Consider the following 27,841-nt stretch of genomic DNA (forward strand, 5'->3'; position numbering starts at 1 on the left):
TGTATTCTACTGCATGTATAGTCTTGTTCAAAGAAAAGCATGAAGTTATTTAATTAAATAACTTTGATGCTGGTATGCTGTTTGGTGTGGTATATAACAAACAGCTCTTTCTTGTTCTCAGGGGGACCAGTGTCTGCCCAGTGTGTTACTACTATACCAAATAGAATTACGTTTTGTTTTCAGCTGGAATCATGCCTTTAAGAATCAGATCACAACACTACAAGGCCAAGCAAAGAATCGAGCAAACCCAAATCGGAGTGAAGTTCAGGCAAACCTTTCTCTGTTCCTAGAGGCAGCTAGTGGCTTCTATACTCAGGTGAGTTCTGCCTTGTGTATGAATTCTCCTAGCTTTAGTGATACTCTGTTCTTTGTACATAACTTTTGTATATGTGAATACTATTAACTACCTTATAAGATATCCGAAAGTTGATCACATATAGTTTCACATCATCTAGATGTCTGAAATTATTCGTACTACCTTTTTTAAAGATACAAACTTAAGTTTGGGAATGTAGTATTGAGGTCTTGGGCTCAAATCCCAGTATTGCCAGAGAGAGGGAAAAAGAGAGATACATGCTTAGGAAGGAGGCTTAATTATATGAATAAAAAGAGGTATAATGAGAGCCAAGCCTTAGGGAGGCATGGAAGTAGTCATATAATCAAACCAAGTGTAGTCATTATGAAAGTAGTAGCTACTTTGTGCTAGGTAAGCTGTTGCAGTGTTGGGTTAGAGAGATGGCACTGCCATTAAGAGCACTGGCCGCTCTTCCAGAGGTACTGAGTTCAGTTCCCAGCAACCACATGGTGGCTCACAACTAGCTGTAATAGGACCTGAGATGCCCTCTTTGGCATGCAGTTATACGTGCAGTGCACTCATATATAAAATAAAAATTTAAGAGTCTTTGCAAAAAGTTGCAATGTCAGGTGAATTTTTGTACTATGATTTACATAGTAGAATTTATATGGAAAATAAGATGATTTTAAATTACCTAGAAAATTGAATCTTTTTTTTTTTTTTTTTTTTTTTTCGAGACAGGGTTTCTCTGTGGCTTTGGAGCCTGTCCTGGAACTAGCTCTGTAGACCAGGCTGGTCTCGAACTCACAGAGATCCGCCTGCCTCTGCCTCCCGAGTGCTGGGATTAAAGGCGTGCGCCACCATCGCCCGGCTTAAATCATCTTTTTTATTCAGATTGAAAAATAAGCTATATTATTTTCACATATTTCCCTTTTTCTTAGTCACATCCTGATGCAGTTTACAAAGAAATAAATGTTCATGGACTTTTCTTTAAGCGTAATGTTTTGGAAAAATTGCTATTTTGGACTGGAAAGATGGCTTGGTAGTTGAGAGCACTTGACTCTTACACAGGACTGGAGTGCTCACTCACATAACAGCTCTCAACTCTCTGCAATTCGAGTCCCAGAGGTCTTTCTGATGTCCATGGACTTTTTACACGTGTGGTATATATACGAATACTCGCACATTGAGTAAATAAATAGACATTCTTTCTCTTTTTCTTCATTCAATAAAATGGTTAAACCAAAATAAAGCCAATATATAGGTGTGGACAAGCAGCACAGAAAGAACTGGCAAAAATTTTTTTTCAGTGCATAGTCTTTAAAATCCTATCATTACAAGGGCTGATAACCTGAGTTTGATCCCTGGAGCCCATGGGGTAGAACAAACTGACTCCTGCAAATTGTCCTGACTTCTCCCCATGTGCCATGTAACAACGTGGCACCCCCCCTTACACACACACACACAAAATCAATTTTAAAATATTTTATTATCCATTTAATTACAAATAGATGAAATAGCAATTAAAATACACACAATATACAAATACTTGAACATTGAGTAAATATTTTTAATTTCATCTATTTGTAATTAAATGGATAATAAAATATTTTTAACTTGATTTGTTTTGTGTGTGTGTGTTGGTTTTTTAAAAATGCTTTATCTGAAAATGCTTTGATAATGAGAATCAACCAATCAAAGATTAAATTTAACCCGCATACAATTTGTATGGTAGTCTCAGCAGCATGTGATACATAGATGCATATCTTCTATGTAAACTTCACTGTTAGAACATTCTGACTTTACTAAATTTTGCTTGTGTTTTTTCTTCAGTTATTACAGGAACTGTGTACGGTGTTTAATGTAGATTTGCCATGCCGTGTGAAGTCTTCCCAATTGGGAATTATTAGCAATAAACAGACGCACACCAGCGCCATAGTGAAGCCACAGTCCAGCTCCTGTTCCTACATTTGCCAGCACTGCCTCGTCCACCTTGGAGACATTGGTGAGCCTTTGAAAATTATATTCTTAATGTATACATTAATAACACATTCAGCCTTTTCTTTGGAATAGTCATAGGAAGAAGCCTGTTATATGCATGTGTGGTTTAGATTGATATACGAAGAAATTATAAAATCCCCTTTAAGAACTTACATTTTTTTCTATGTTTTGGGATTGGCAGAAGAATTTTGAAAAAAAAGTCACTAAAATTTAAATTCTTTTCAGATTTGATCCAGATATAGGCAAATAGTAAACGCTAAAAATGTAGTCAAAGGTAAATCATCAAGGTGATGCTGTATTTTCTAAATTAGAAACTTGAACTCCTTTGGAATAAAGTTTGTAAATTAACCTCTTTGAGAACTAGATTGTCTGTTATTTCTTCCTGCTGATGCACTGAAAGCTCATTTCATGTTGCTTCCTTTCAAAGGTTAAATTTGTATTTCCGTTACATATATATTTTATCTGGGGTTATTATTATATAACTTATCTTTCTGTTCATTGCTTTAAGGTGACCTAAAAAGGTTATAAAATAAATTAACTATAGGATTATGTTTTGTCCTGAAATAACAAGGAATGGAAACATTAGTGTGTTTAAATTAGTAGATTTTAGATTTCTTAATGCCATAAATGAGTGACATTATGAGAGGTCACATCAAAGATATCAGTGAGCTCTGCAAGGAGATGCAGCAACAGTGTGTTTAGGATGGTTTTGCTTTAAATGTCTTCTTTGCACACACCTTCTTAATATTGCAGTAGATGCGAGGCATTTTTCAAAAATCACTCTATAAGATATTGAAGAAATATTTAATTTTCAGATCATATTGTATAGTGTTTTTTTTTTGTTTTGTTTTGTTTTTAAGTGCCATATAACTCACCCCTTCTTGTGGGCCGGCTCCAGGTCACCAGCATAGTCCATAGTGGGAGCTGGTGATGCATGACACTGGAGGACCTGAAAATGGGGGCTAGGTAAGCTTTAAAATTGGTTACATGCTGAATGTCTCAAATAGAGAAAGCTGGATGGACACGTCACACATAATCCTATAGTTAATTTGTTTTAAATTTTTCTATCTTTAATGGCCTTTAAAGTAATTTTAATGTCTTTGTTATCTTGAGAATTTAAAGCTCTAGCTGTTTTGGACATGCCCTCCTGGTGGTTTTTGTGTATATTTTTGTATATCTATCTGGTTTTAAACTGAGTTTTCTTTTTCTTCTTAGCTCGATACAGAAACCAGACCAGCCAGGCAGAGTCCTACTATAGGCATGCAGCTCAGCTTGTCCCCTCCAATGGTGAGTGGGCCTGCCACTTTAAGGCTGACAATGTCACTTTGTTCTTTATAGCACTGTAACAGATAGGCTCTACTTTTGAAGTGTGTTGAAGCAGCAGAAGTTGAATTTCAAGATCACTGAGTTTCATTTCTTCCTTTTTCACTTTTATACTCCGAAAAATGAATTTCTCTTTAAGTTACTTTGTTAGAAAGCCAGTATAAGTGGAATTAATATAATCTGATAATGTTTCTACAACTCTAGCATTCTTAATTGTCCAATAGAGTAATGATCTTTCAGGATAGCTATTTCTCCTTAGAAAACCTATCAGTCACGTAAAAGATAATATTTTTGATGGTCCCAAAATTGGCATTCTTGAATTAAAGAGTTTAATAGCAGATATGTAATGTTACAATTCATGCAAAACTATGTTGGAATTTCTTTAGATATTAGAAAATATCTCAAGTAGAGCTGATGATACACCTTACGAGCAGAGCTGAGTGGTTGTGATGAGTCCTCATCACCCACAGTGCCAAGGAGATTTACTAGCTAACCCTTTCGGAATCCATGAGTGCTTATTGTATTGATCCTATTGTACAGGATTTGAAAGTCTAGTTTTGTAGCCCAATATGCTTTTGAACTCTGATCCTCCTGCCTGAGCATGAGTGTTTGAATTACAGTGTGTGCTACCATACTCAATATTTAATTGTGTGACTTTTTAACCTGCCCATGATAGGGTGTGCCATCACTGATGTGTACAGTTTCACATTACACCCAACTGTAATTGGTAGTCATGAGATCCGCCTTAAACAGTACTTTGCATTATTAATTCAAGGATTTAACTGAGCATTTCTATCTTGATAGCAGGATTGGTTCTTGGTGACTTTAGAATCTTAACTTTATCCTTTAGGTCAGCCTTACAATCAGTTGGCTATCTTAGCTTCTTCCAAAGGAGACCACCTGACCACAATTTTCTACTACTGCAGAAGCATTGCTGTGAAATTCCCTTTCCCAGCTGCCTCCACCAATCTACAGAAAGCACTTTCTAAAGCACTGGAAAGGTAGGGCTGACTTTTTTTCCAAGAGAATTTTGTGTAACCTGGAACCTTAATCTCTCAAATTTTGGTGTCCAGGAAATACTGGCCAGGGATGTATTTATCTTTTATCTCTAAACCTATAATCTAATACCAAAATTATTTTGTGTGCAGTTACTGATTTGTACCCAGCATGTGCTTTATTGCAGTTAAATGCAGACTCATCTAAGTTGTAAGCTATGAAGCTAGACTTAGGACGACCCTTTTCCTGTCTACTGGATGCTCAAGTAGCTTGCAAGCTAAATCCAGTTGTATGGGTTTTGCTAATTGTGCTGTTTAAGATTCATGCAGGTTTTTCTTTCATTTCAGCCGGGATGAGTTGAAAACCAAGTGGGGTGTTTCTGACTTCATCAAGGCGTTTATTAAATTCCACGGCCATGTATACCTGAGTAAGAGTTTGGAAAAGTTGAGCCCTCTTCGAGAGAAGTTGGAAGAACAGTTTAAGGTTCGAGTTAAAAACAAAAAATGTTTGTCTTCTCTAAAACAGAAACCTTAAGATTTGGAGAGAATTAACTTAGACTTTTTGTCTTTTTGTGGTGTTGAGGATGGAACTGGGGGCCTAGTATAAGCTTCTTAACAAATGCTTTCCCACTAAGATACACCGAGAGGACCAGACTCCTAGTTCCTGAGCTTTGCTATCCATACATGTTGTAGCATCCTTCTCATTGACCCCCACCCCCACCAGCTGACAAAACAGGTCAAAGTGGAATGTATTAAGAAACAAGACATTCTGATATACATTACTTTATTTTAAATGTATTTAAGAATCTTAAATATATTGAAATATTTGACTGTTCAGTATTAATGTTTAGGGTGCTGGAATCAACAGTGAAACAAATACTCTGAACCTTGTATTTCTGGGTTACTCCTTTGTATAGAAAAGCTGTCTATAACTAAATGTTGAGAAGTCTTGCATTTAAGGGGTTTAAATACTTGGTTAGACTGGATGGTGCGTACTTTTAATGTAATCCCAGGACTTGGGAGGCAGAGGCAAGTAGATCTTTATGAGTTTGAGGACAGCCTGATCTTCATGGCATCCAACCCAGCCAAGGCTACATAGTGATAAACTGTCCAAAACAAACAGTAACACAAAACTTGCACAGTGAAAGCATAAATTAGCCAAATATAGTCAATGTAAAATAATTACAGATAACCGTTGTTTGTAAGATATATTTGCAATAGAAATAGTGTATTGCAAAATAATCTTTCCTGGTCTTCTGTTTCCTTCCTTCCTGTTTGAAGTTATGCCATGGTACTTATAGGGTTGCATGTGTAAAAGAAACATGGACTTGAGTGTTCTCAACTACTTAGTCTAGAAAAGAATATTGGAATCTGAATAGACATGTTGGATTAAAAGTATAACCAACATAAATGGTTAGCTTATTTAGAAGGATAGGTGTATAAATTTAAGGAGAAATTTTATTGGAAAATTCTGTCAGAGATTAGGAAATTAAGTAATGTTTGTCTTTGGAAAGGGACTTAACATTATCAACAAATACAGTGGAATCGCAGATCACATGGAGGTTGAGTTATCAAAAACAAATCTGAATTTTTCCCCAAAGTAATGTAGAAGACTTTGCTTATATAACTCACAGTGGCTATTTTAGACTCTGCCTCTCTCGACAGATGGATGGGGGGGGGGGGGCGTCTCAGAATTCAGTAAAGGCGATGGATATGTTGGATGCAGCAGGAACCCCAGTCAGTGGTCTGCAACTGCATGAATGATCTTGTCAGGATCGTCAGTTCTGGTTTTATTATTTGAGGTTTTTGTTTTGTTTAGATATGGTCTCACTGTAGCCTCTGTTGACCTCAGAATTGCTGCAGTCATTACAATCATGCCAAACTTTTCTGTCTCAACTTCCCAAGTACTGAGATTATAGGTATAAGCTACTACATCTGGTGTATTGTCAGTTCTTACCAGAGGAGTAGTAACACTTGAGTCTGCTATCTTCCAGACTGTTCCCCTGAGAGAAATGCAGAAAGGCTGGCTACAGCTAAAAAAAATATCCATCCTGGTTGCTGTCAACTTTATTAGGAACTTAGTTTCCCATCACAGATGTTAAAACAGAAGTATAACTACATTGAGACCACCAGCTATAAGAATCTGTGTGGTAATGTTCTATACTGCTTAGCAGGTTACTCTAAACAAAATTGTTACTAGGTAAATAAAACTTGGTAAAAATCATATAAGTGAAAAGTTCAGGACAAATCTTGTTACACTTCATATATCAAGGATTAAAGGAATACTTGAATCTTATTTTTGGAGTTCTTTCACTGCATAGATCTGCTTTCAATCATTTGTCCTTTTAAAACTTGTTTTGGTTATTCATTTATTTATTTATTTATTATGTATACAATATTCTGTCTATATGTATGCCTGAAGGCCAGAAGAGGCCACCAGACTTCACTACAGATGATTGTGAGCCACCATGTGGTTGCTGGGAATCGAACTCAAGACCTTTGGAAGAGCAGGCAATGCTCTTAACCACTGAGCCATCTCTCCAGCCCTTGTTTTGGTTTTTTGAGACAAGGTTTCTCTGTGTGGCTTTGGAGCCTATCTGGGAACTCACTTTGTAGATGAAGCTGGCCTCGAACTCAGAGATCCACTTGCCTCTGTCTCCCAGTGCTGGGTTTACAGTCGTGCGCTACCACTGCCCAACTAAAATAAAACATTTTATTCAATATGTATGTCTCTTACAAGGCAACCTCTAATGGACTAAGATATCTAAATATATGTATAACTCCAAGTATTATCATTATCTTATCAGATCATATTAAAAGTATATATTGTTTCCAGAGCTAGAGAGATTACTCAGCAATTAGGAATGCTGGTTGCTCTTCCAGAAAACCCAAGTTCCATCCCTAGTACCCACATGGGAGCTCACACTTATCCATAACTTCACTTGCAGGGAATCCAATACCATCTTTTGGTCTCTTCAGGTACCAGGCATGCATATGGTGCACAGGCTAATATTAATATTGGTGTTTATGAAAACAATATTCATAAAATAAAGGTTGATAAATCTTTTTCAATACGTGGACAGTTCCTTAGGGCAAAAATGTTTGTTTGGTAGAGCCTAAATTTTTTTAGAGAAGAGTTTTCTTTGTAGACATTAGATAGCTATAAAATACTGGAATTAAGAGTGGGATAGTTTACTCGTCCAGTAATCCTATTACACTACTCTGTGATTCTAAATGTAGTTAATTACTATTCTTGTGTGTAAGACACATCCTGCTCTTGATAATATATGTAGTATTTTTGTCTCCTGTTACAGAAGCTGCTGTTCCAAAAAGCTTTCAACTCTCAGCAGTTAGTTCATGTCACTGTCATTAACCTGTTTCAACTTCATCATCTTCGTGACTTTAGCAATGAGACAGAGCAGCATAGTTACAGCCAAGATGAACAGCTATGCTGGACCCAGTTGCTGGCCCTCTTTAGTGAGTATTAACTTTGAAATAACCATTTATTAACTTTGAAAGATGCAGTTTGCATAATTAGACATTGTTATAGATATAGCCAAATGAGTCCTGTATTCTCTTTGAGTTTTTTGTTGTTTGGTTGGTTTGGTTTTTTTGTTTGTTTGTTTGGTTGGTTGGTTGGTTAGTTGAATTTTTTTTTTTTTTTATGTTTGTTTGCTTTTGAGACGGGGTTTCTCTGTGTAACAGGCATGGCTGTCCTAGAACTCACTCTGTAGACCAGGCTGGCCTGAACTCATAGAGATTTGCCTGACTCTACCTCCAAAGTGCTGGGATTAAAGGTGTGCACCACCACCACCATATTAATACTCATCTGCTTTATATAATATTTGAACAGAGAAAAGAAAATGTTTCCTCTCTGCTTTTCTGGTTTTTGATATAATCTTACTGTGTATTCCCAGGCTGACCTTAAACTCATGGTCCTCCTATTTAGCCTCAAGTATTGGGAGTATAACTGTTGGCTACCATGCCTAGCTGAAAATTTATTTAGAAAGAAACTAAGATGCATGAGTGTTTAATATAGCAGAAAGCTCATAGTTGATATTTTGAACTGGTGTGCTGTTTAAAATCTGAATCTTTTTCTCTACCCTACTCTCCAAGTGTCTTTTCTTGGCATCCTGTGCAAATGTCCTCTCCAGAACGATTCTCAGGAGTCCTACAATGCCTATCCCCTTCCTGCAGTCAAGGTCTCCATGGACTGGCTAAGACTCCGACCTCGAATCTTTCAGGAAGCAGTGGTGGATGAAAGGCAGTAGTAAGTGTTACGACGTTTTAAGGTGGTTTCATTTGATGTTCATAGACATAGGAGAACTGCCTTCTAAAACAATCTTGAACAAATGAAGACTGTGTTTTCTGCCTACTCTAAGGAAATTGAAATGAAAACTTCTATGCATGCTTTTATTTATTTTTGAATGCTTCATGTGAGACACACAAGTCTTAGATAGAAATTTGTGACTCCTGTATTCCCCCGTTGCTATATTTTTTGGTTTTTCGAGACAGGGTTTCTCTGTGGTTTTGGAGCCTGTCCTGGAACTAGCTCTTGTAGACCAGGCTGCTGTTGCTATATTATGAAGGGGTATTTTTTACATTTCGGAATGAACTTGGCATAAAAATCTTTTGGATTTTTTTTTTTTTTTTTTTTTTTTTTGAGATAGGGTTTCTCTGTAGCTTTGGAGCCTGTCCTGAACCCACTCTGTAGACCAGGCTGGCCTCAAACTCACAGAGATCTGCCAGCCTTTACCTCCCGAGTGCTGGGATTAAAGGTCTGTGCCACCACTACCCGGCAACATTTGAGACAGTTCTTTAATACTTTTTATTTTAGTGATGAATGACATTTTTAGTGTACTTTTGATTGTAGAAATAATGTTTCAAAAAGATTTTGCAGTGGTAGAAAGTTCCTCTCCTGCATATCTTAGTTGTTTAAGTTTCTGAATTTACTGCTTTAACCTGCCATGAACACAGAAGTGACTTATTAATAAATGGTGGGATCTCATTAAGACCCCTGATCTCATTAGTTCCAAATTCTTTCTCTTTACATAAGTGCCTTCCTTTTTTATATTGTCATGAATGGGATACATAGTTTCCTTTTGATAATGTAGATTTTGTAGTACAGGTTTTTAGGTACTGCTATTTTGACATAAAATTTTTGTTTACGTGAACTCTAAAACTTCGGTTTTGTTTAATAAATTAGGCCAGGAACTCTAAATAGATGCCATTTTTATAATTTATTAATGTTCTGGTTTCTCATATAAAAATAAAATACAAAATTTTTTTAATTTGCAGCATTTGGCCCTGGCTAATTTCTCTTCTAAATAGTTTCCATCCCCATGAAGATGATCTTTCAAGTACTAATGGTAAGAGCTGCCTAAATTGTGTACTGTTTCTGTGGTTCTCCAGCACACGGGGTAGGTTGAAAGCCAGGGAGCCTGGGCTTTTGGTGAAGTATGTTTGTTTTACTTGAATTCAGTATTTCAAAGAGGCTCTGACTTCTGGTACTGATGAAGTAGGTAGACATGGATAATTCTCCTGAACTCCCTCAGCATATAGCTTCTCTTACAGGCCTTACAGTAGGCATTCATGACGTTTAAGTTCTATCCTTTTCTTCCCCATCTCTCTATCATTGCAAGTTGTCCTGGGTTTTTGTTTGTTTTAAGATTTATATATTTTACATGTGTGAGTATTTTGCCTGCATATATATATATTCATGCCATGCCTGCAGCAGTCAGCAGAAGGGTTTGGATTCCTTGAAATTAGAGTTTGCAGACCTAGAACCCACATGAATAATTCCTAGCAAACCTGAAATCCCAGAACCAGCAAGCCAAAAACAAGAAGATTCCTAGGGCTCCAAGTCTTGGAATTCTGTTAGCCATAGGAATAAGACTTGCTAGCCAATCTAACCTAATTGATGAGCTCCAGCCCAATAAGAGACCCTTTCTCAGAAGATGTGGGCAGCATTCCTGAGGGTGACACCTGAGGTTGTCCTCTGGCCTCCACTGATAACACAAATATACGTGTGCACATGCATGTACTTTCATAGTTTAAATTTTCCTCATACATAGTGCTGCACTGAGCAACATAGAGCTTCACCCTCTTCTCTATTAGTAATTTGCATTGAGTCGCCTGGATCTTTTTTTAGGCTATTTCTATAAGCTCTCAATGACATTAGTAACTGGTCATGTTATAGCCTGAACATTGGGTTAGTAGATCTGATCTGAAGCTCTGTATTCTAATTTTGGCTTTTTTAAGCTTTTGGCTTATTAATTTGTCTTTTCCCTTCCTCTCTCCCTCTCTCCCTCCCTCCAAGACAGGGTTTCTCTGTGTAGCCCTGAGTGACCTGAAACTCGCTCTATAGACCAGACTGGCCTCAAACTCGGAGATCTTTCTGCCTCTGCCTCCTGAGTGCTGAGGTTAAAGGCGTGCACTACCACACCCAACTGAAGCTCTATTTCCTGAGACAGCTGATGAGGAAGTTCTTTGTGCCAGCTCCTTGTGTGTTTCCTATTTGAATTTTAGGGGATTATCTAGGTACCAAAGCTGTCATGCAGGCTTTTGTTGGATGACTTGTCTTTAGCAGAGTGTGACGTACGAAAGCAGAGAATGGACATCACACATTCTTTTGATATCTTTTTTTATTCACTATTTTCATATTGTAAATATTACTCTTCCAAATAATGGGATTTTAATTGAAATGTTTACAAATTTTGTTGTCTTCCTTTCTTTAGCCACACCTCTTCCAGAAGAGTTTGAATTACAAGGATTCTTGGCTTTAAGACCTTCTTTCAGGTAACTAGCTGTGAAGTTGTTGCAGTGTTAAAATTTGTAGGAATCAGCCGGGCAGTGGTGGCGCACGTCTTTAATCCCAGCACTCGGGAGGCAGAGGTAGGTGAATCTCTGTGAGTTCGAGGCCAGCCTGGTCTACAAGAGCTAGTTCCAGGACAACCTCTAAAGCTACAGAGAAACCCTGTCTCGACAAACAAAAAAAAAAAAATTGTGGGAATCTGGCCTATGTGGTGAACCTTTGATTTGACCTTAGTGTGTTGTTGTTTCTTTATAACATTTATTGGGTTGGGGGGGTCGTGGACCATGGCATGCATATACACACCCTCTACTGTATGTTTTTTACACACGTGCACACACACAGATTTTAAATCACTGTGAAGTGTTTTTAAAAAAAATACAGAACAAAAGAATGGAACAGAAAATTGCTTTACCTGGTGATACTTAAATTCTGTTTTTTAAACTTACCTTAAGATTAAAAGATGTCTGAAAGATGAAGTTTTCTGTTATTCATTCATTCTTGTATTTTGAGACAGGGTCCCACAATGAAGCCTCAACTGCCCTAGAACTCACTCTGTAGACCAGGCTGGCCTCAGATTCACAGAGCTCTACCTGCCTGTGCTTACTGAGTGCTGGGATTATAGGTGTATGCTACCAGACCAAACTGTTTTATTTTTGAGGCAGTCTCCATAGTCGTTGCTGGGCAGAAACTTCTACATAGACTGCATTGGTGTTGAATATGCAGCAGTCCTGCTGCCTCTGCCTGCCATATGCCAGTATTATAGTCATGTGCTGCACCAGCCATTCTCAGCAAAGACTGCATTTTAACTAAAAGTTAATACTTTACTTTCTTTTTTCCAAATTAGTAATAGTGATAGGACAGTGTGGGCATGGCTGTAAGAACGCTTATGCAAGCATTAGAGTGAATCCCAGCATCCATATGAAAAGTCAAGCATGACTGAATGTACCTGTAACCCCAGTGTGTAACTGGAAACAAAATAAATAAAAATGTCAAACTCAAGTTCAGTGAGAGACCATCTCAAGGGAAATAAGGCCAAGAGCGATAGGAAAAGATACCTGTAGTTGTTCTCTGTGTGTGTGCGTTATCTCCTTCTGCATTAAACACAACAATTTTACAAGAACATTCTAAAAAAGGAACTCCATTCTTCTTTCACTTTGCTTTTTTATTCTTTGTATAGTTTTATTATAAGGCTTATCGGTTTTAATCCTCAAGGTGGGGACTTTTCTCACTTTGTGTGCCCTTCAGCTGTTAGCTTTCTTCATGGCTTTGGATTTGGAGATATGCATGGCTTTACTTTGTAGCCCAGCTGTCTTCAAACCTGCTGTCCTCCTTCTTCCATCTCCCAAATGCCAAAATTCTAGCCATGCACCATCACCCCTGACTTAAATAATTCTGTTTCTTTTAAAATTATTGACAAGAGATTTTAGGGACTCTTTTTTTCACATTGGTTTAGACATCTGTCTATATAATTTATGACATTTGCACATTTTCCTGATTTAGGAAATTTTTCAATGTAGAAAGTATTCTGCTTGCATGTATGCCTGCAGGCTAGAAGAGGGCACCAGATCTCATTATAGGTGGTTGAGAGCCACCATGTGGTGGCTGGGAATTGAACTCAGGACCTCTGGAAGAGCAGCCAGTGCTCTTCACCACTGAGCCTTATCTCTCCAGCCCAGAGTAGAAGTCTTAAAGTACACTGACACTGTTTTTAGCAGGCATCGCAGGAGTAGAATAAATGGGTAAGAGCGGTTCTTTGGTCTTGCACAGGATCCAGGTTTGATTACTACAAGGTACCTACAAAGCAACTGAAAACCACTTAACACTCCTCTAGTCCTAGGGGATCTGCTCTCTTCTGATCTCTGGGAATATCTGGCATACATGTGGTACATACATGGAGGCAAAACACTCACACATAAAAAATAATCAATGTGCTTCAGAGACCTTTAACATTATGATTATTTTTTAGTCAAATTATTTAGAAAACAGGTATTTATAAAATTGCTTGGTCTTCATACAGTGATAGAACATTTGCCTGGCATGGACAAGGACCTGGGTTTAATCTTAGGACCCAATTCAAGTAACAAAAAAATAGTTTATTCTTATAATAAAAGAATCATTAATAAGAAAAACTTAAGATTATTTTTGTTTCTTACCTAGAAAGTAAAAATACTACATTAATATAATAAACTTTGATATTTGGTTTTTGCTTTGTTTCTTGTATTTGAAATCTTTGGAAGTATAAATTCAAGCAAACACCACTGATTATATGCGGTCTATGTCCTGTGTGAGAAACATCTTGAAGTTTTTGCATTTGATTGTCTTGAAAATTTCTTAAGTATTTAATCTTCTTAAATGTACTCTGTCCTTTCTAGGAACTTGGATTTTTCCAAAGGCCATCAGGGTATTACAGGAGACAAAGAGGGTCAACAGAGACGAATACGACAGCAGCGTTTGATCTCCATAGGGAAATGGATTGCTGACAATCAGCCACGGTATGCCCATGGCTTTCTCCTACATTCCTTTTTGATCGCTTTGTCAGCACAGACAGACATGTGCCTCATGTATATTTTCGACTTTGGTGTAAATATTATTGATGATGAACTAAGTCGATATTTGTAGTGTATCACCCTGGTGATCATAGTTTATTTAAATGTCTCTCTTCTTACTATTACACTACCTGTTATCTGTGATAAGAAGAATTAGTCTTGTCTTATTTATTGTGTGCTGCTCCAGCTTACAGGCCATCTGTATCATTTGAATTTAATTGGACAGTCTCAGGTTCAGTGAGTGATTTGTATGGCAAGGATGTGCTGATGGGTTTCAATCAGGGCAGAGCAGGGGATACTAGTTAGAGACAAAGCAGAAGGTGGTGGCTGGTGTAGGGAAAAAATACAAGTTATTTCTAGCTCTGTTCTTTTCTAGGTCTGTGTTTCTTGCATTTTTCTGGTGGATTGTGTGCTTTTCAGAGACAGTTACTATTATTTCATGCTTATATTCAAATTTCTGCTATGCTCGGTACATTTGGATGCTTGCATGCTTAAATAACTAAACTTACCATTTCTGAGCTTCAGCTTCCCTTTCTTTAAAATAAGTATCTATAACTACCTTATAGGCTATGTCAAGGACTTAGACTAGTATCATAAGTCTCTGTAAATATAACCAGTTATTACACGGGTAGGGCAGGAGAATAATGAATGGAGTGTGGTGATGTGAAATGTACTCATTAGAGTCTTGGTTACTGAATAATATTGTCTATGCTGTCTGGATCTGTATTGTTCTCTTTCCATCACATCATTTTTTTTTTTTTGGCCTAAAAATATATTCACCTGTTGAAGTTAGTTTGTTTTTCATAATAAATCCATATTCTTGCTTTTTTTAGGTTGATTCAGTGTGAAAATGAGGTAGGGAAATTGTTATTTATCACAGAAATTCCAGAATTAATATTAGAAGACCCCAGTGAAACCAAAGAGAACCTCATCCTACAAGAAACATCTGTGATAGAGTCACTAGCTACTGATGGAAGCCCGGGACTGAAGTCAGTGCTGTCTACAGGCCGAAATCCAAGCAACAACTGTGACCCAGGAGAAAAACCAGTGGTCACCTTCAAAGAGAATGTTAAACCACGAGAAGTGAACAGAGACCAAGGAAGAAGCTTTCCTCCCAAAGAGGTGAGCAGGGACTGTAGCAAAGGAATAACTGTAACTAAGGATGATGGAAAGAAGGACAGCAGCAAGAGGAGAGCTGAGACCAGGAGATGCACCTTAGGAAAGTTACAGGAAACAGGAAAGCAGAGTGTGGCAGTGCAGGTAAGCTGTATTTGAACTATAAAGCAGGTAGAGGAAGGCTCATATAAAAGGCAAGGTTTCTCGTTTGTTCATAAAGATGGGTACATTGGCCATTCTGAAGTTTAAGTGCATTCTTTGACTGCATAGGAAGGTATGTAAAGAGCTGTGGTAGATGGCTAGTTTATCAATTTGAGGGAGTTCTTTTTAAGTGCTCCACACTGATTGTATTTTTCTTTGGAAAGTATAATTATCACTTACTAATCTTTCAGAAGAGTTTTCAGGTTTCATAGTATCCAGTAGAATCAGAGGTTTATTACAGCTTTATAGCTTTTGTTGTCTTTTTTTCCTTAGAGCCACTATATATATATATATATATATATATATATATATATATATATATATATGCCTTTAAACCCAGCACAGAGGCAGGTGGTTCTTTGAGGTAAAGACCAGCCTGATCAGAATAGTAAGTTCCAGGCTAGCCAGGGCTACATAGTGAATCTATATAAAAATAAATAAATAAAAGAATCACTGTACAAAGTAAAGCTTTTTTGTAAAAGACTGAAGCACCTTTTCTTTGCATTATACCTGTTCCAGCCAGTAGTGTTGTATGGAATAATATCCTGGAGTAATATCAAGTCTTGCTGAGAAAACCATTTCCCAGCTATTCTGTAGCCTTTTTTTTATGCTTTTCCAAAGAGATACCAGTAATTTTATATAGTGTAAAAGGATCTTGACGGTTTTATTAATACCATTAATGTTTTGGTGACTACTTAAATAGCTATGTGACTTGATAGTTCATTGTGGGAAATTCTCATAGATGGCTCTTGTAAATGAGGATACATACCTCAGTTTATTGCCTAATAGAAGGGGGGACAAGTAAAATGTGGTTCCCTTCATTTTTAGTTTTGTGTGAGCACACTTTGTATGGTTTGTATGTTTGCTGGTACGCACTTGTGTACATATCTGAAGGTGAGAGAACAACCGCAGGTATCAGCCTCAGGAAGGCCATCTGTTTTCTTTGAGACAGTCTCTTGTTGACCTAGTTCTCACCAGTTAGGCTAGACTAACTAGCAAGTGAGTCTTCTCCCTGATGAGATTCTAAGTGCACGCCACCACGCCTGGCATGTTTATGTTGGTTTGGAGGTTGAATTCTAGTTCAATGTTTGCAGGCATTCTACTGACGAAGCCACCTTCCAAGTCACATACATGTAGGGAATTACCTGAACAGAGGGTACAAAGGAAAGGCAGAGAAATAACAAAGCAAAATCCCATCTGTTGAAGGGAGGTGGCTTGTTGGTTCCCAGTCGCTTAGCCTTAAAATAATCACATAGAAACTATATTATTGAAATCACAGTTTGGCCCATTAGCTCTAACTTTTTATTGGCTAACCCTTACATATTAACCCATCTCCATTAATCTGTATATTACCACGAGGTCGTTTTAGCACATCTGTCTCCACAGCGACTCCATGGCTTCTCCTTTACTCCGCTTCCTTTCTCCTAGCATTCAGCTTAGTTTTCCCGCCTAGCTCTGTTCTACCTTATCAGGCCAAGCCAATTTCTTTATTCCTTAACCAATGAAAGCAACACATAGACAGAAGGACTTCCCACACCACCCATCAAGTTAACTAGACTTATGTTTGGGGACTAAGTCCAGCATATTCTATATGTCCTCTGTAGTGGCCTCACAGTAAGAGCCATGCTGATAATAAAATCTCCTTTTCTGTCCTCTATCCATTTCAAATCTACTAATAAATAACAAAGTAAGTCTGGCATATAGGCATGGCAGTGCCTGCCTGTAATCCCAGCACTTAGAAGATAGGCAGGAGGATTGCTACAAGTATGAGGCCAGCCTGGATTACATAGCAACTTCTAAGCTAGCCAAGGCTTAGCAGACCTGTTTCAACAAAACAAATAAGAACAAAAATTTGGCACACAATTCACATGACATAATATTATCATCTCTTTTTCGATTAACTACTGTATTTTTCTTTCCCTTCCCATCCTTTCCTTTCCCCTTTTCTTTCTTTTCCTTTCCCCTTTCCTTTCCCTTCTCTTTCCCTTTTTGTTTTTTCAAGACAGGATTTCTTTGTATAACCCTGGCTGTCCTAGAACTCTGTAGACTAGGCTCAAATTCACAGAGATCCGCCTGCCTCTGCCTCCGCCTCCCAAGTGCTAGAATTGGATTAAAGGCATGTGCCACCACCACTGCCTGGCCACTGCTGTCTATTTTCTTGCCTTTTGCTCAACCTTGAACACTGCACATGGCGTTTCTTTATTGGCTTGATGTTTAGAACTTTGGGCCTGTTTGTTGCTGCTGGAAGTATTCACACGTTTAAAGAGCCTTGAGCAAGTGCTCCCTAGTTGAAATTAAACTGAGAGCCATTATATGTCACCTGTAAAATAATAGTTTTCATTAAATCACAATTCATTATGAAGAGACCCTTACCAAATGGCTGAAGATCTTAGGCAAGGCTTTTAGCCTGTTGACATGAGGTATCTTATACAACAAATGGTTTGTATTTTTCTTTTTCTTACTTAGTTTTTCTGTGGTTATGTGAAAGCAAAATAACCCTACTAGTAAATCTAAGCCTTTGTTTCTTTAACTGGTAATTTATCTTGACTTTCCTGTATTTAACTTAAATGACTTTAAGTTTCTTCAGCATACTTTGGACATAGATTTTAAATTTTTTTCTTAGAGTGGGTGGTTTTTCCTAACACATGGGGACCAGGTTTTTATAGTTAGTTTTGCTTCTGTTGATTATAGGTAAAATCCCAGACGGAACTAAGAAAGACTCCAGTGTCTGAAGCCAGGAAAACACCTGTCACTCAAACTCCAAGTCAAGCGAATAATTCTCAGTTCATCCCCATTCATCACCCTGGAGCTTTCCCTCCTCTTCCCAGCCGACCAGGTAGGTACACATTCTCTACCTAATTCAGCTGTACGGAGTTTCTGTTCAGTTCTTGGATGCTTTGTATCGTTAGTGTCATGTTATTAAGCTATAATGTATAGGAGAAAGAAGTTTAAGTTCTCTAATACTTACAGGATTCTTGTTGAGCCAAATTTTTTTCAAATTTACATATAAGTACTGGTTAGTTACCATGAAGGAATTGTTATCATTAAACATGAGAAGCATCTTTAGGAGAGTCTGATTAATGTGTAAAGGAAAAGTTATAGTCTGTGTTTCTTAATTTGAGTTTAAACCATGCGTGGTTGACTGTTGCTTTTATAATGTGTTAGAAACACTCTCCCCTCAAATTTTGTCCCTTTCTTTTGTTAAGTTTCTTAGAACTAAAGCTGTGTTCTTCTGTTTTGAAGGGTTCCCGCCCCCAACATATGTTATCCCTCCTCCTGTGGCATTCTCTATGGGCTCAGGTTACACCTTCCCAGCTGGTGTTTCTGTCCCAGGAACCTTTCTTCAGTCTACAGCTCACTCTCCAGCAGGAAACCAGGTGCAAGCTGGGAAACAGTCCCACATTCCTTACAGCCAGCAACGGCCCTCTGGACCAGGGCCAATGAACCAGGGACCTCAACAATCACAGCCACCTTCCCAGACACCCCTTACATCTTTACCAGCTCAGCCAACAGCACAGTCTACAAGCCAGTTGCAGGTTCAAGCTCTAGCTCAGCAACAGCAATCCCCTACAAAAGTCATACCAGCTTTGGGGAAAAGCCCACCTCATCACTCTGGATTCCAGCAGGTAGGCAACAGTTGTGCGTATAGCCAGCTAGAATAGTGAGAAATGCCGAGAGAATTCAGTGTTTGGCCATTAATAAATACTAGTTAAATTTTAAGGTTGTTCCTGCTTAGGCTTACCGTGATTGTGTGAATACAAGAGTATTCTTTGTGTTGTTAGGAAGTTTGAACATTTACCTTCTTGCTTTATTTTAAAGGGTGGTGTGTTAGATCTTCACTATCATTTTTCCATGCTACTTAATTGTTCATTCTATTGAAGATTTTCTGTAAATCTTATTTTCATAATGTGAATGTGTGAGTGTATAGGATGTAGGTGGATGCATATGCATGAGTGTCTGTGCTGGAGGACAGCTGTAGTGTCAACCTTACAAAAGGCCCTTCACGTCCTTTGACACGGGGTCTCTCACTGACTGGAGCTTACCAATTAGGATAGTCTAGCTGGCCCTAGGTCCTCCTGTCTCCACCTCTCTAGCACAGAAATTGTAAGCTTGTGCCATCATGACCAGCATTTTTGCATGGTTCTGGGTACAGAACTCAGGTTCTTGCTTTACCAGCTTTCATCCTCCCCATCCCCTGTGCCAAAATATTTCTTACTTGAACATAAATAACAGAATTGAAATAGAATTGTTATCTTGAAGAGGTGGTGAGATGAATGTGATGCCAGTCTTAAATGGTATGTCCTTACAACACAAGAAATAGAAGGGTGAAGCACATTCTGTCTCACCTACACATTCATTGAACTTCTTAAATAATTGAACTGAATAAAGATGGAAATTCAAGGTCCTTCTCAGAATTGCTGAGTGTTGAAAAATCTTAAGGACTAAGGAAACTTTTTTTCTAGAGTCTTAATTATAAAATATCATAGACTTACTCTCTGAATCCTGAGTATTGTCTATCAGTAAGATTGCAATTTATCTTCGACTTGTTGACAGCCATCTCTTTTTTCAGTATCAACAGGCAGATGCCTCCAAACAGCTGTGGAATCCCCCTCAGGTTCAAGGCCCACTAGGGAAAATTATGCCTGTGAAACAGCCCTACTACCTTCAGACCCAAGACCCTATAAAACTGTTTGAGCCGTCATTGCAACCTCCTGTAATACAGCAGCAGCCTCTAGAGAAAAAAATGAAGCCTTTCCCCATGGAGCCATATAACCACAATCCCTCAGAAGTCAAGGTCCCAGAGTTCTACTGGGATTCTTCCTACAGCATGGCTGATAACAGAGCAGTAATGGCACAGCAACCAAATATGGACCGCAGAAGCAAGCGGTCCCCAGGAGTCTTCCGTCCAGAGCAGGACCCTGTGCCCAGGATGCCATTTGAGGTGTGTGTTCCTTCCTATCACCATGTTCCATGAAGATGGGCCTAGGGTTGCAGAGCTTTAGGATTTCTCAAGTTGATTCCCTGAAGTTTATCAAAAATGGGCATTGTAAAGGACTTGGCCTCTTCAGAGTCATACATGTTTAATTTGGGGAACTGAAGAGTTCAATAGTTGATTAGTGACCTGTACTGGTGTGACAGAAGAATAATTTAATGGCATCATGATAGATAATTCTGAGAAGAGCTCCTTACTTAGGTTGAGTTGTCTAAGTTTAAAAATAGGTTTCGTGGATATTTAAACAAATTGCTTTCTTAAGTGGAACAAAGTCAGTTATCTCCTTTCTCTTGTCATTCAAGAGAAGCAGGTGTATAAGTGAAAGAGCTGCTTTCTGTGTCACGTTACTCACTAGCTGCCTTGACCTCGTCCTGCTCTAGTCATAGCTCCCTCCTCTAGGACTCGGTCTTCTCTGTTGGCTGTGTCACTTTGCGTTTGTGTTTCAGCTTTTTGGTCTGTATGCTACATCACAATTAATTACGCCTCTACTCTTGGCTTTAGTTGTGTTGTCCAACTAATCATGCTACTATTCGTATGTGCTTTTGTCCCTCATTGCATCTCACAGTGATCCTTTCTGTCACTAGGATCCCAAGAGCTCCCCTCTGCTTCCTCCGGACCTGTTAAAGAGTCTGGCTGCCTTGGAGGAAGAGGAAGAGCTGATCTTTTCTAACCCTCCTGATCTTTACCCAGCTCTGCTGGGTCCTCTCGCCTCTCTTCCTGGACGAAGCCTCTTTGTATGTATTTGACATAACTCTGCTGCTTTCTCTAACAGCTTCTTTTCTGAGGCTTTTATAATACTTGGTGTAGGTGAGCTCTTCTTTTCTGGGGCTTTCCTCTTTATGGGAATATAAAGTATATTTCCGTATTGCCTGAAACTAACCTGATAATGTAGTAGCAATGATACTGACTCTAGTTCCCCCAGATTATAGTCATAGCCCAGATATGGGTTAGCCAGAAAGCATCTTGCACTGGTGTGTGATGCTGGCCAGTTAACTCCTTTTTTAGGTAATATGTATACCTGAACTCACAAGTCAAGTGTATTCTAAATATTAAAGGAAATACCTTCCACGTTTTACAACTGATTGATGGCTCTTTCTTGCTCAACTCACTGAACCATAAAAGAGCACTAATCTGAATTCAAAGTTGGAATCATAAAACAGAATGGGTAAAAATGAGACTCTCTGGGAACAGTTAGAGTACTATAAATGAATGACTTAGAATGCAAATGATTGGAATAATATAGAATAAAATGTAAGAATTGGTTACTGATACCTGTTTTAAAACAGTCTTCTAGACTCAGCCTGCAGAATGTCATTCTTTATGCTCACTAGTATTTACATCATATTTTAATTGAGGGTGTGGGGTATAAATAATGGAAGGAAGGTATACATCATGAAATCCCTTCCCCTTCGCAACATCTTAATACAACATAAAATGATTTTGAACTTTTATTTTCTCTAATTTTTTCTTTCCCATAAATAGAGGGCAATAAAATACTTAGAGAATTGAACTGTATTAATCATAGAATCAGGAGAAATAAAAATAGCTTTATGATAGTTTCTCCCTTCCCTCCCTGGGGATAGAGCATAGGAGCTTCAGCGGCTCGGCTGCTGCGCTGTGGCCTCACACGTGTGCCTGTCTTGTACCTTTCTGCTGGTGTTTGAGACTGCGGGTGGTGCCTGTGTCCACTGTTCTTGTCCGTGAACTCTTCTTACTTATTCCTGCCCATTTGGTTGGAAATAGAGCTGATGCTAGAACAAGTGGGGCCTTGAAATGTTTCTCCTTTTTTGCGTGTTTAAAAAAAAAAAAAAAAAAAACAATGGAAAACAAGAGCCCTTCTGGTTCTTAACATAGTTGATAATGTAATATTTGTGTAGTAACGTGATATGTAAAATGCTTTACATGTAATGGGTGTGTTGAGCACATTATTAAACTGCTATCTAATGATAGCATGCATTTAGAGAAACCAGCTTTCTCGCCCCTGCTCCAGTAACTTCCTTAGGGCCACTAAATAGAATCTCAACTTAGTAGTTTAATGTATGTCACAAGTATATCTGCTTGAAAGGAAACATGAAAACAAAACCAGCTATCAAAATGGTTTTAAATGGCTTTTTTTAAAGACATTAATATTCTTAACATTTTAGGGAGTAAAACGTGCCAGGATAATTTATCATCTTTTGCTAAGGGAATTCCTGAGGGTCATACCTCGGGCTCTCCTGGTTTCTGCCTGCATCTCTGTACTGGACCAAATAAACCTAAGAAAGAAGGTTCTGCCTCACCTGTGGCAACCAGCACATAGTTGGTGTTATCATACTGACAGATATGAATTTAACCTTTCCCGAGTCTTACACTGTACACACGGGACTGATAGTGGTAATCTTTTGCTTTGATAATCCGTTTACTTTAAAATGGAAAGAATCACTGTTTTGTTTTTTTCTGGGACTAAAGAAATCCTTATTGGAGAAGCCTTCAGATCTCATGTCACATTCATCTTCTTTCTTGTCCCTCACTGGATTCTCTGTCAATCAGGTAAGTAAAGTTAAGAATCTTGCTTAGTGTTTTTAGTATAGATTATTTTCTTCTTTTCAGTGTAGTATTATTTTTTGAGTCTTAATTTTACCTCCTTTGTCTGATTGGGGCAGACTGATGACCTGTAGATCATGAATTTGAGCCTTTTAAGTTTCTTATGCTGAATTTCTTAGAGCTTAGTCGTTCAGTCAAATAAATAACCCAGTTTTTTTGCCTCAGATAGTTTACATGGAAAGCAAAATCAGAATGAAAGAAAGGTAAAGAGGAAGACAAAAGGGAAAGAAGTTAGTCTTGGGAGTTTGTCTTACTTAAGAAAGCTTTAGGTCTGCTGAGCATCCGTGGATGTGATGCTGCCTTTCTTCATCTCTTTCTGGACTGTTAACTTACATCTTTCAGGAACGATATCCAAACAGCAGTATGTTCAATGAAGTGTATGGGAAAAACCTGACAACCAGCTCCAAGGCAGAACTGAACCCCTCAGTTGCCTCCCAAGAAACATCATTGTACTCCCTTTTTGAAGGGACCCCTTGGTCTCCATCACTTCCTGCCAGTTCAGGTATCAACTAGTCCTTAAATTATAAAATTTGCCTTTTCTTTTCATCCATATTGAGTAAGAATTGGTCAGATTCTATATTATCATATTTCTTTGTCTTTTTAAAAATGTTTTGGGGATTTATTTTTATTTTATGTGTGTAAGCATTTGCCTGCACGTTTGTGTACCACATGTGTGCAATGCCCATGGAGGCCCTAAGAGGGTATTGGAACCCCTAGAACTGGAGTTATAGATGGTTTTGATTTTGGGTGCTGGAAATCAAGCCCTGGTTCTATAGAAGAGTGCCCAGTGCTCTTAACTGCCAAGATGCCCCTTTTGTTTCAGTTTCATAAAGTCTAATTTATAATAATTCTTAAGATCAAGATATTCTCATTCTGATGGATAAAAATTGTAAATATGTAAGTGAAACAGGTCAGAACTGCATGTCTGATAAATTTTCCTGCAGTTTGTTTTCTTTGTAAGGTGGACTTGGATGTGTGCACTCCGACATGTTAGTGATCTGGCAGGCTGCCTCGGTGGCCTTTTCTCCAAAGCTTTACTGTAATGCTCTCATTCACATTTGGATGACCACATCCGAAGGAAACAGCTCTTGGTTTGTGAAACACTTGTTAATATCCGTATTTATTATTATTTAACAGATCATTCAACACCAGCCAGCCAGTCTCCTCATTCCTCTAACCCAAGCAGCCTGCCCAGTTCTCCTCCAACACATAACCATAATTCTGCTCCATTCTCTAATTTTGGACCCATTGGAACGCCAGATAACAGGGATAGGCGGCCTGCAGATCGGTGGAAAACTGATAAACCAGGTAGATCCCATTTCTTTCTCTACCAGGCAAAAAGGATATGACTTGCTCTTACTTTGCCTGGAGCTTGATATTGGCCACTGATAAGACATTCTGAATTCTTACCCACTTTCATCTCTTAGCCATGGGTGGTTTTGGCGTTGATTATCTCTCAGCAACATCATCATCTGAGAGCAGTTGGCATCAGGCTAGCACTCCAAGTGGCACCTGGACAGGCCACGGCCCCTCCATGGAGGATTCCTCCGCTGTCCTCATGGAAAACTTAAAGGTGAGTAGATTTCACGAGGCTCCTGCTGTGGAAGTTCCTCTGCTTTCCTCCATGAGAGCTAGCTCAGTGTGGTGTCAGGGTGTCCAGAAAGGTAAAGGGTTTAGTTTCATCCTTGTCTTAAAATTTTGGTTTATCTTGGTGGGATTGATTTAACCAATTAAGAGTATATAATTATTTGACCAATTAAGAGTATATAATTTTAAATGTTTTGTTTGCCTAAAACATTTATAGTAAACTTACTCTGTTATGCCATATGAGTTTTAGTAGAAAAACTTAAAACATGATTTCATCTGGTCGTGGTACTTGCTGTAATCTCAGACTGGTATAGCTAGAAGGGATAATCTTTCCAGGCCAGTCTAGGGTACATATGGAAACTCTGTCTTGGGGTTAAAAACTGTACTTTCACTGTTTGAAGTTTTAAAATAATCTAAGGAATGAGTCTCTTGGTGACTTTTTCTTAGAGCTGAGTTGTTTGGGATTTAGAGGACATAAACTCTAAATGTCTAAATGCCTTTATGACTAGCTAGGATTTAAAATAAGTCCCTGTCAGATGACCAAGACATTTGACCTGCTGACAATTTTCTGGGCTATTTTTCAGTCTATCTGGTCCAGTTCCATGATGCATCCTGGACCCTCCGCTCTGGAGCAGTTGTTAATGCAGCAGAAGCAGAAACAACAGCGGGGACAAGGTGCCATGAACCCTCCACACTGAGGCCACAGTAGCGACCCAGGGAATGAAGGCTCCATAAACCATGGCATGTTGGGTTTGCAGGACTGGCCCACACAGTCCCTGCAGGTGGCAGCCCTCTTGTCTGTTTCTTGCTGTCGAGAGGGTGTAAGTGTTCCACCAGCCCGCTGAGTGTGCACGAAATGTTCGCAGTGCAACAAAAAGAAAAAACCCATCAGGAACTCTGGTTCCCCGGGGCTTTCCGGAGGAGAGAGGAGCTGCTGTTTGTTTCACTCCGTTACTAATAGCACGCCTCTCACCTTCTCCACCGCGCATGTCCCCAACACGTGGGAAGTGGAAGCTGAGAAGGGAAGGCAGATGGGAGAAGCCAATAGGAACTTCTCAGTCCTTTTTTCCTCTTTGGGGAATAAAATAGGAATCCATTATGAGTGCTTTGCTGACTGAGAATGTAGTTGAAATTACTCTTAAACATCTTTTATTGTTATTACTCTCAGTAGCAAAATAACACACTGAATTCTTCCATACACAGGTGTACTTCTAGTCAGTGTGGAGCAAAGACAGTCCCGTTTGTGCTCCTGTGAGAGGTCGGTGGTGACAGGACAGGGAACTGACCTCTTAAGCCAGTGGGAGTGTTCCATAAAGGAGAGTACAGGCCTCTTAGAAGGTTCTGGAAGGCCTTCCTCCAGCCTGGAAACTCCAGCAGGAAATGCCCTTCACTCTGTAGGTGCTCGAGCCCTAATCGAGGATGCAGTGTGGGTGGTGCTGCTGGGCTAGACCAGCAGGTGGCTGCTGTAAGATTTCAAATTAATGTTTTTGATTCCTACACTTTTGCAGTAGCGTAGCAAGCAGTCTCACAGAAGGCAGGCTAATCCATTCATCGCCTGGAACACATTTTAATAGGTGGATGCTTTCAGTGTGGTTATTTTTTGTTAAGTTGGTTTTGTGTCCCCATCCTGCTTACCAGCCTCTTGCACCAGTCTCCACCCCTTTAGCCATATGCTGTATCCTAATAATTGTTTTATCCCTAACCTGTGCAACATCTCGCCAAGAAGCAGCAGCATGGGGCCAGCACTTGGGGCCCAAAAGACGGTCTGAAGAGGAGGAAGCAGTAGTGCCTGCATCGCTACAGAGGAGCCAGGCCTCTGCCCATCGCAGGCTCCCAGCCTTCATTCACCGCAAGAACAAAATTGAAGGCAACAGGGACAAATGCACATTGTGCACAGAAGAAATCACAACGAACGCCGCTTTGAAAAGGGCGAAAGAAAGGAATAAACTCTTTATTTCATATTTATTGGGAGAAAAGAGGACTGAAGATGTTCTGTGTAGGAACAGAAGGACAGCATTTCTGTTAGTCATTTCCTGGAAAAGTAATATTTTAAGGGGAAATTATGGAAACAATCTAAATGTCCAATTGCTGTGCTAGGATAGGGATTATTTTCTGGGAGGTAGGTGTGTGTGTATGTGTGTGTGTGTGTGTGTGTGTGCGCGCGTGCGTGTGTCCCCACACATGGCTGTCTACTCTCCCAGAGGGCATGGGCTGAGTGCGGGAGTTAGGAGGAACTGAGCTGGAAGACAGCTGTAGAGCAAAGCACATCAGGAACCCGGGTGTCATGGGATCTGGGTCCCCCAGCAATGAGAAGGGGTGAGGTAGTGCTCATTGCTCTTCAGAAAGAGTGCTTGAAGCCCCAGGCTTAATGCTATATTGCTCTTTTAGTTTGACATGGTATTTGGGTTTTCTTGGTTTTGTTTTGTTTTGTTTTTGAAAGGTCTAGAAGTGAAACCCCCCACCCAATGGCAAATGAAACCCTCTGTGCTGCTCCAGTCCCCTCCATTTGTCCACCTTTGTCCTCTTCCCTGTTTCTTCCCTGCTGCCTTCACCCAGTTTGTGTGCATAAGCTCTGCATTCAGACAGCTGCAACATTCCGATGTTGGAAATGTCCCTGATTCTTGCACCTTAGACCAGCCAACAGGTTTACCAGCTCCCTCCCAGTAGTACCCACTTCCCATCTACAGCCCCAGTCTGCATGAGAATTTGGTGTTTGGAATGTTTTATGACTCTTGGCGGGCTTCCTTGCCTTGCCATCCTCAATATGGGGTAATGAGGAAGAGGAGGAGAATCTTCAACTGGTTTTGTGTAATAAACTTTCCTTTGTGTTTTGTTTTGATTTGATTTAATTTGGTTTTTTTTTTCTCCTGTCTGTCTGTGCAAGATCTGCAGCTGCTGAAATCAGCTTTGCCTTTAATTAAACCGTGTTCTCTCCAACCAGATCTGTGTATGGAATGTTTATTCTGCCTTAAAGGATACAGAAGTCAAAACACCCCTTAGAACTTTAACTACTTACCCATCTGCAGGAGCAAAGATGGCTACAGCTCGGTATGCTTTGGAGTTTCTTTTGCTTTTCTTAGCATTCCAGTGAATTGTTCTAGAACATGATAGTTAGAAACAGGCTGCCACAGCTCTTTAAGAGAGCAGCTTCTGTAAAGCAGGAGCTGTTTTGTAGCTCATCGCTCTGCTTATGTCTGACCTTTAAACTCCACTGACTCTGACAAACATCACATAACTTAGCCTTGCTGTGGCTTCTCTTCAGTTTGTCTAAAGTTTCCAAAGGCAACTTCAACAGTGTGCTAGGGACCAGAGCTCACACCGACTAATCGCTCTCCTCGATTGTGATTCCATGTAAAACTCACAGCCAGGTAGTGATGGCGCACACCT

General features: G+C 39.2%; 1 protein-coding gene across 7 annotated transcripts in view; it reads left to right on the forward strand.

The window, feature by feature from the left end:
• Nucleotides 1-27,394, forward strand: part of Smg7 (SMG7 nonsense mediated mRNA decay factor) — a 66,654-nt gene extending 39,260 nt beyond the window's left edge. For 5 of the 7 annotated variants that reach the window (XM_041662525.1, XM_041662521.1, XM_041662519.1 and 2 more), the window contains 20 exons: nt 184-316; nt 2,129-2,300; nt 3,512-3,583; nt 4,470-4,620; nt 4,963-5,098; nt 7,929-8,091; nt 8,731-8,884; nt 9,913-9,983; nt 11,352-11,412; nt 13,801-13,920; nt 14,808-15,096; nt 17,983-18,127; nt 18,535-18,917; nt 19,862-20,233; nt 20,869-21,018; nt 22,733-22,813; nt 23,210-23,369; nt 24,005-24,175; nt 24,295-24,440; nt 25,039-27,394. In XM_041662525.1, coding sequence (XP_041518459.1) covers nt 184-316; nt 2,129-2,300; nt 3,512-3,583; nt 4,470-4,620; nt 4,963-5,098; nt 7,929-8,091; nt 8,731-8,884; nt 9,913-9,983; nt 11,352-11,412; nt 13,801-13,920; nt 14,808-15,096; nt 17,983-18,127; nt 18,535-18,917; nt 19,862-20,233; nt 20,869-21,018; nt 22,733-22,813; nt 23,210-23,369; nt 24,005-24,175; nt 24,295-24,440; nt 25,039-25,152 — 3,244 coding nt within the window. In that variant the 3' untranslated portion in view covers nt 25,153-27,394. The remainder of the gene's footprint in view (nt 1-183; nt 317-2,128; nt 2,301-3,511; nt 3,584-4,469; nt 4,621-4,962; nt 5,099-7,928; nt 8,092-8,730; nt 8,885-9,912; nt 9,984-11,351; nt 11,413-13,800; nt 13,921-14,807; nt 15,097-17,982; nt 18,128-18,534; nt 18,918-19,861; nt 20,234-20,868; nt 21,019-22,732; nt 22,814-23,209; nt 23,370-24,004; nt 24,176-24,294; nt 24,441-25,038) is intronic. The other 2 variants (XM_041662522.1, XM_041662524.1) reach the window with 2 other exon arrangements.
• The last annotated feature ends 447 nt before the right edge of the window (nt 27,395-27,841 follow it).

This window comes from Microtus oregoni, unplaced genomic scaffold (genome assembly GCF_018167655.1).
Source record: "Microtus oregoni isolate MIOR12 unplaced genomic scaffold, Mior012 000013F_ref0000133, whole genome shotgun sequence".
NCBI lineage: Eukaryota > Metazoa > Chordata > Mammalia > Rodentia > Cricetidae > Microtus > Microtus oregoni.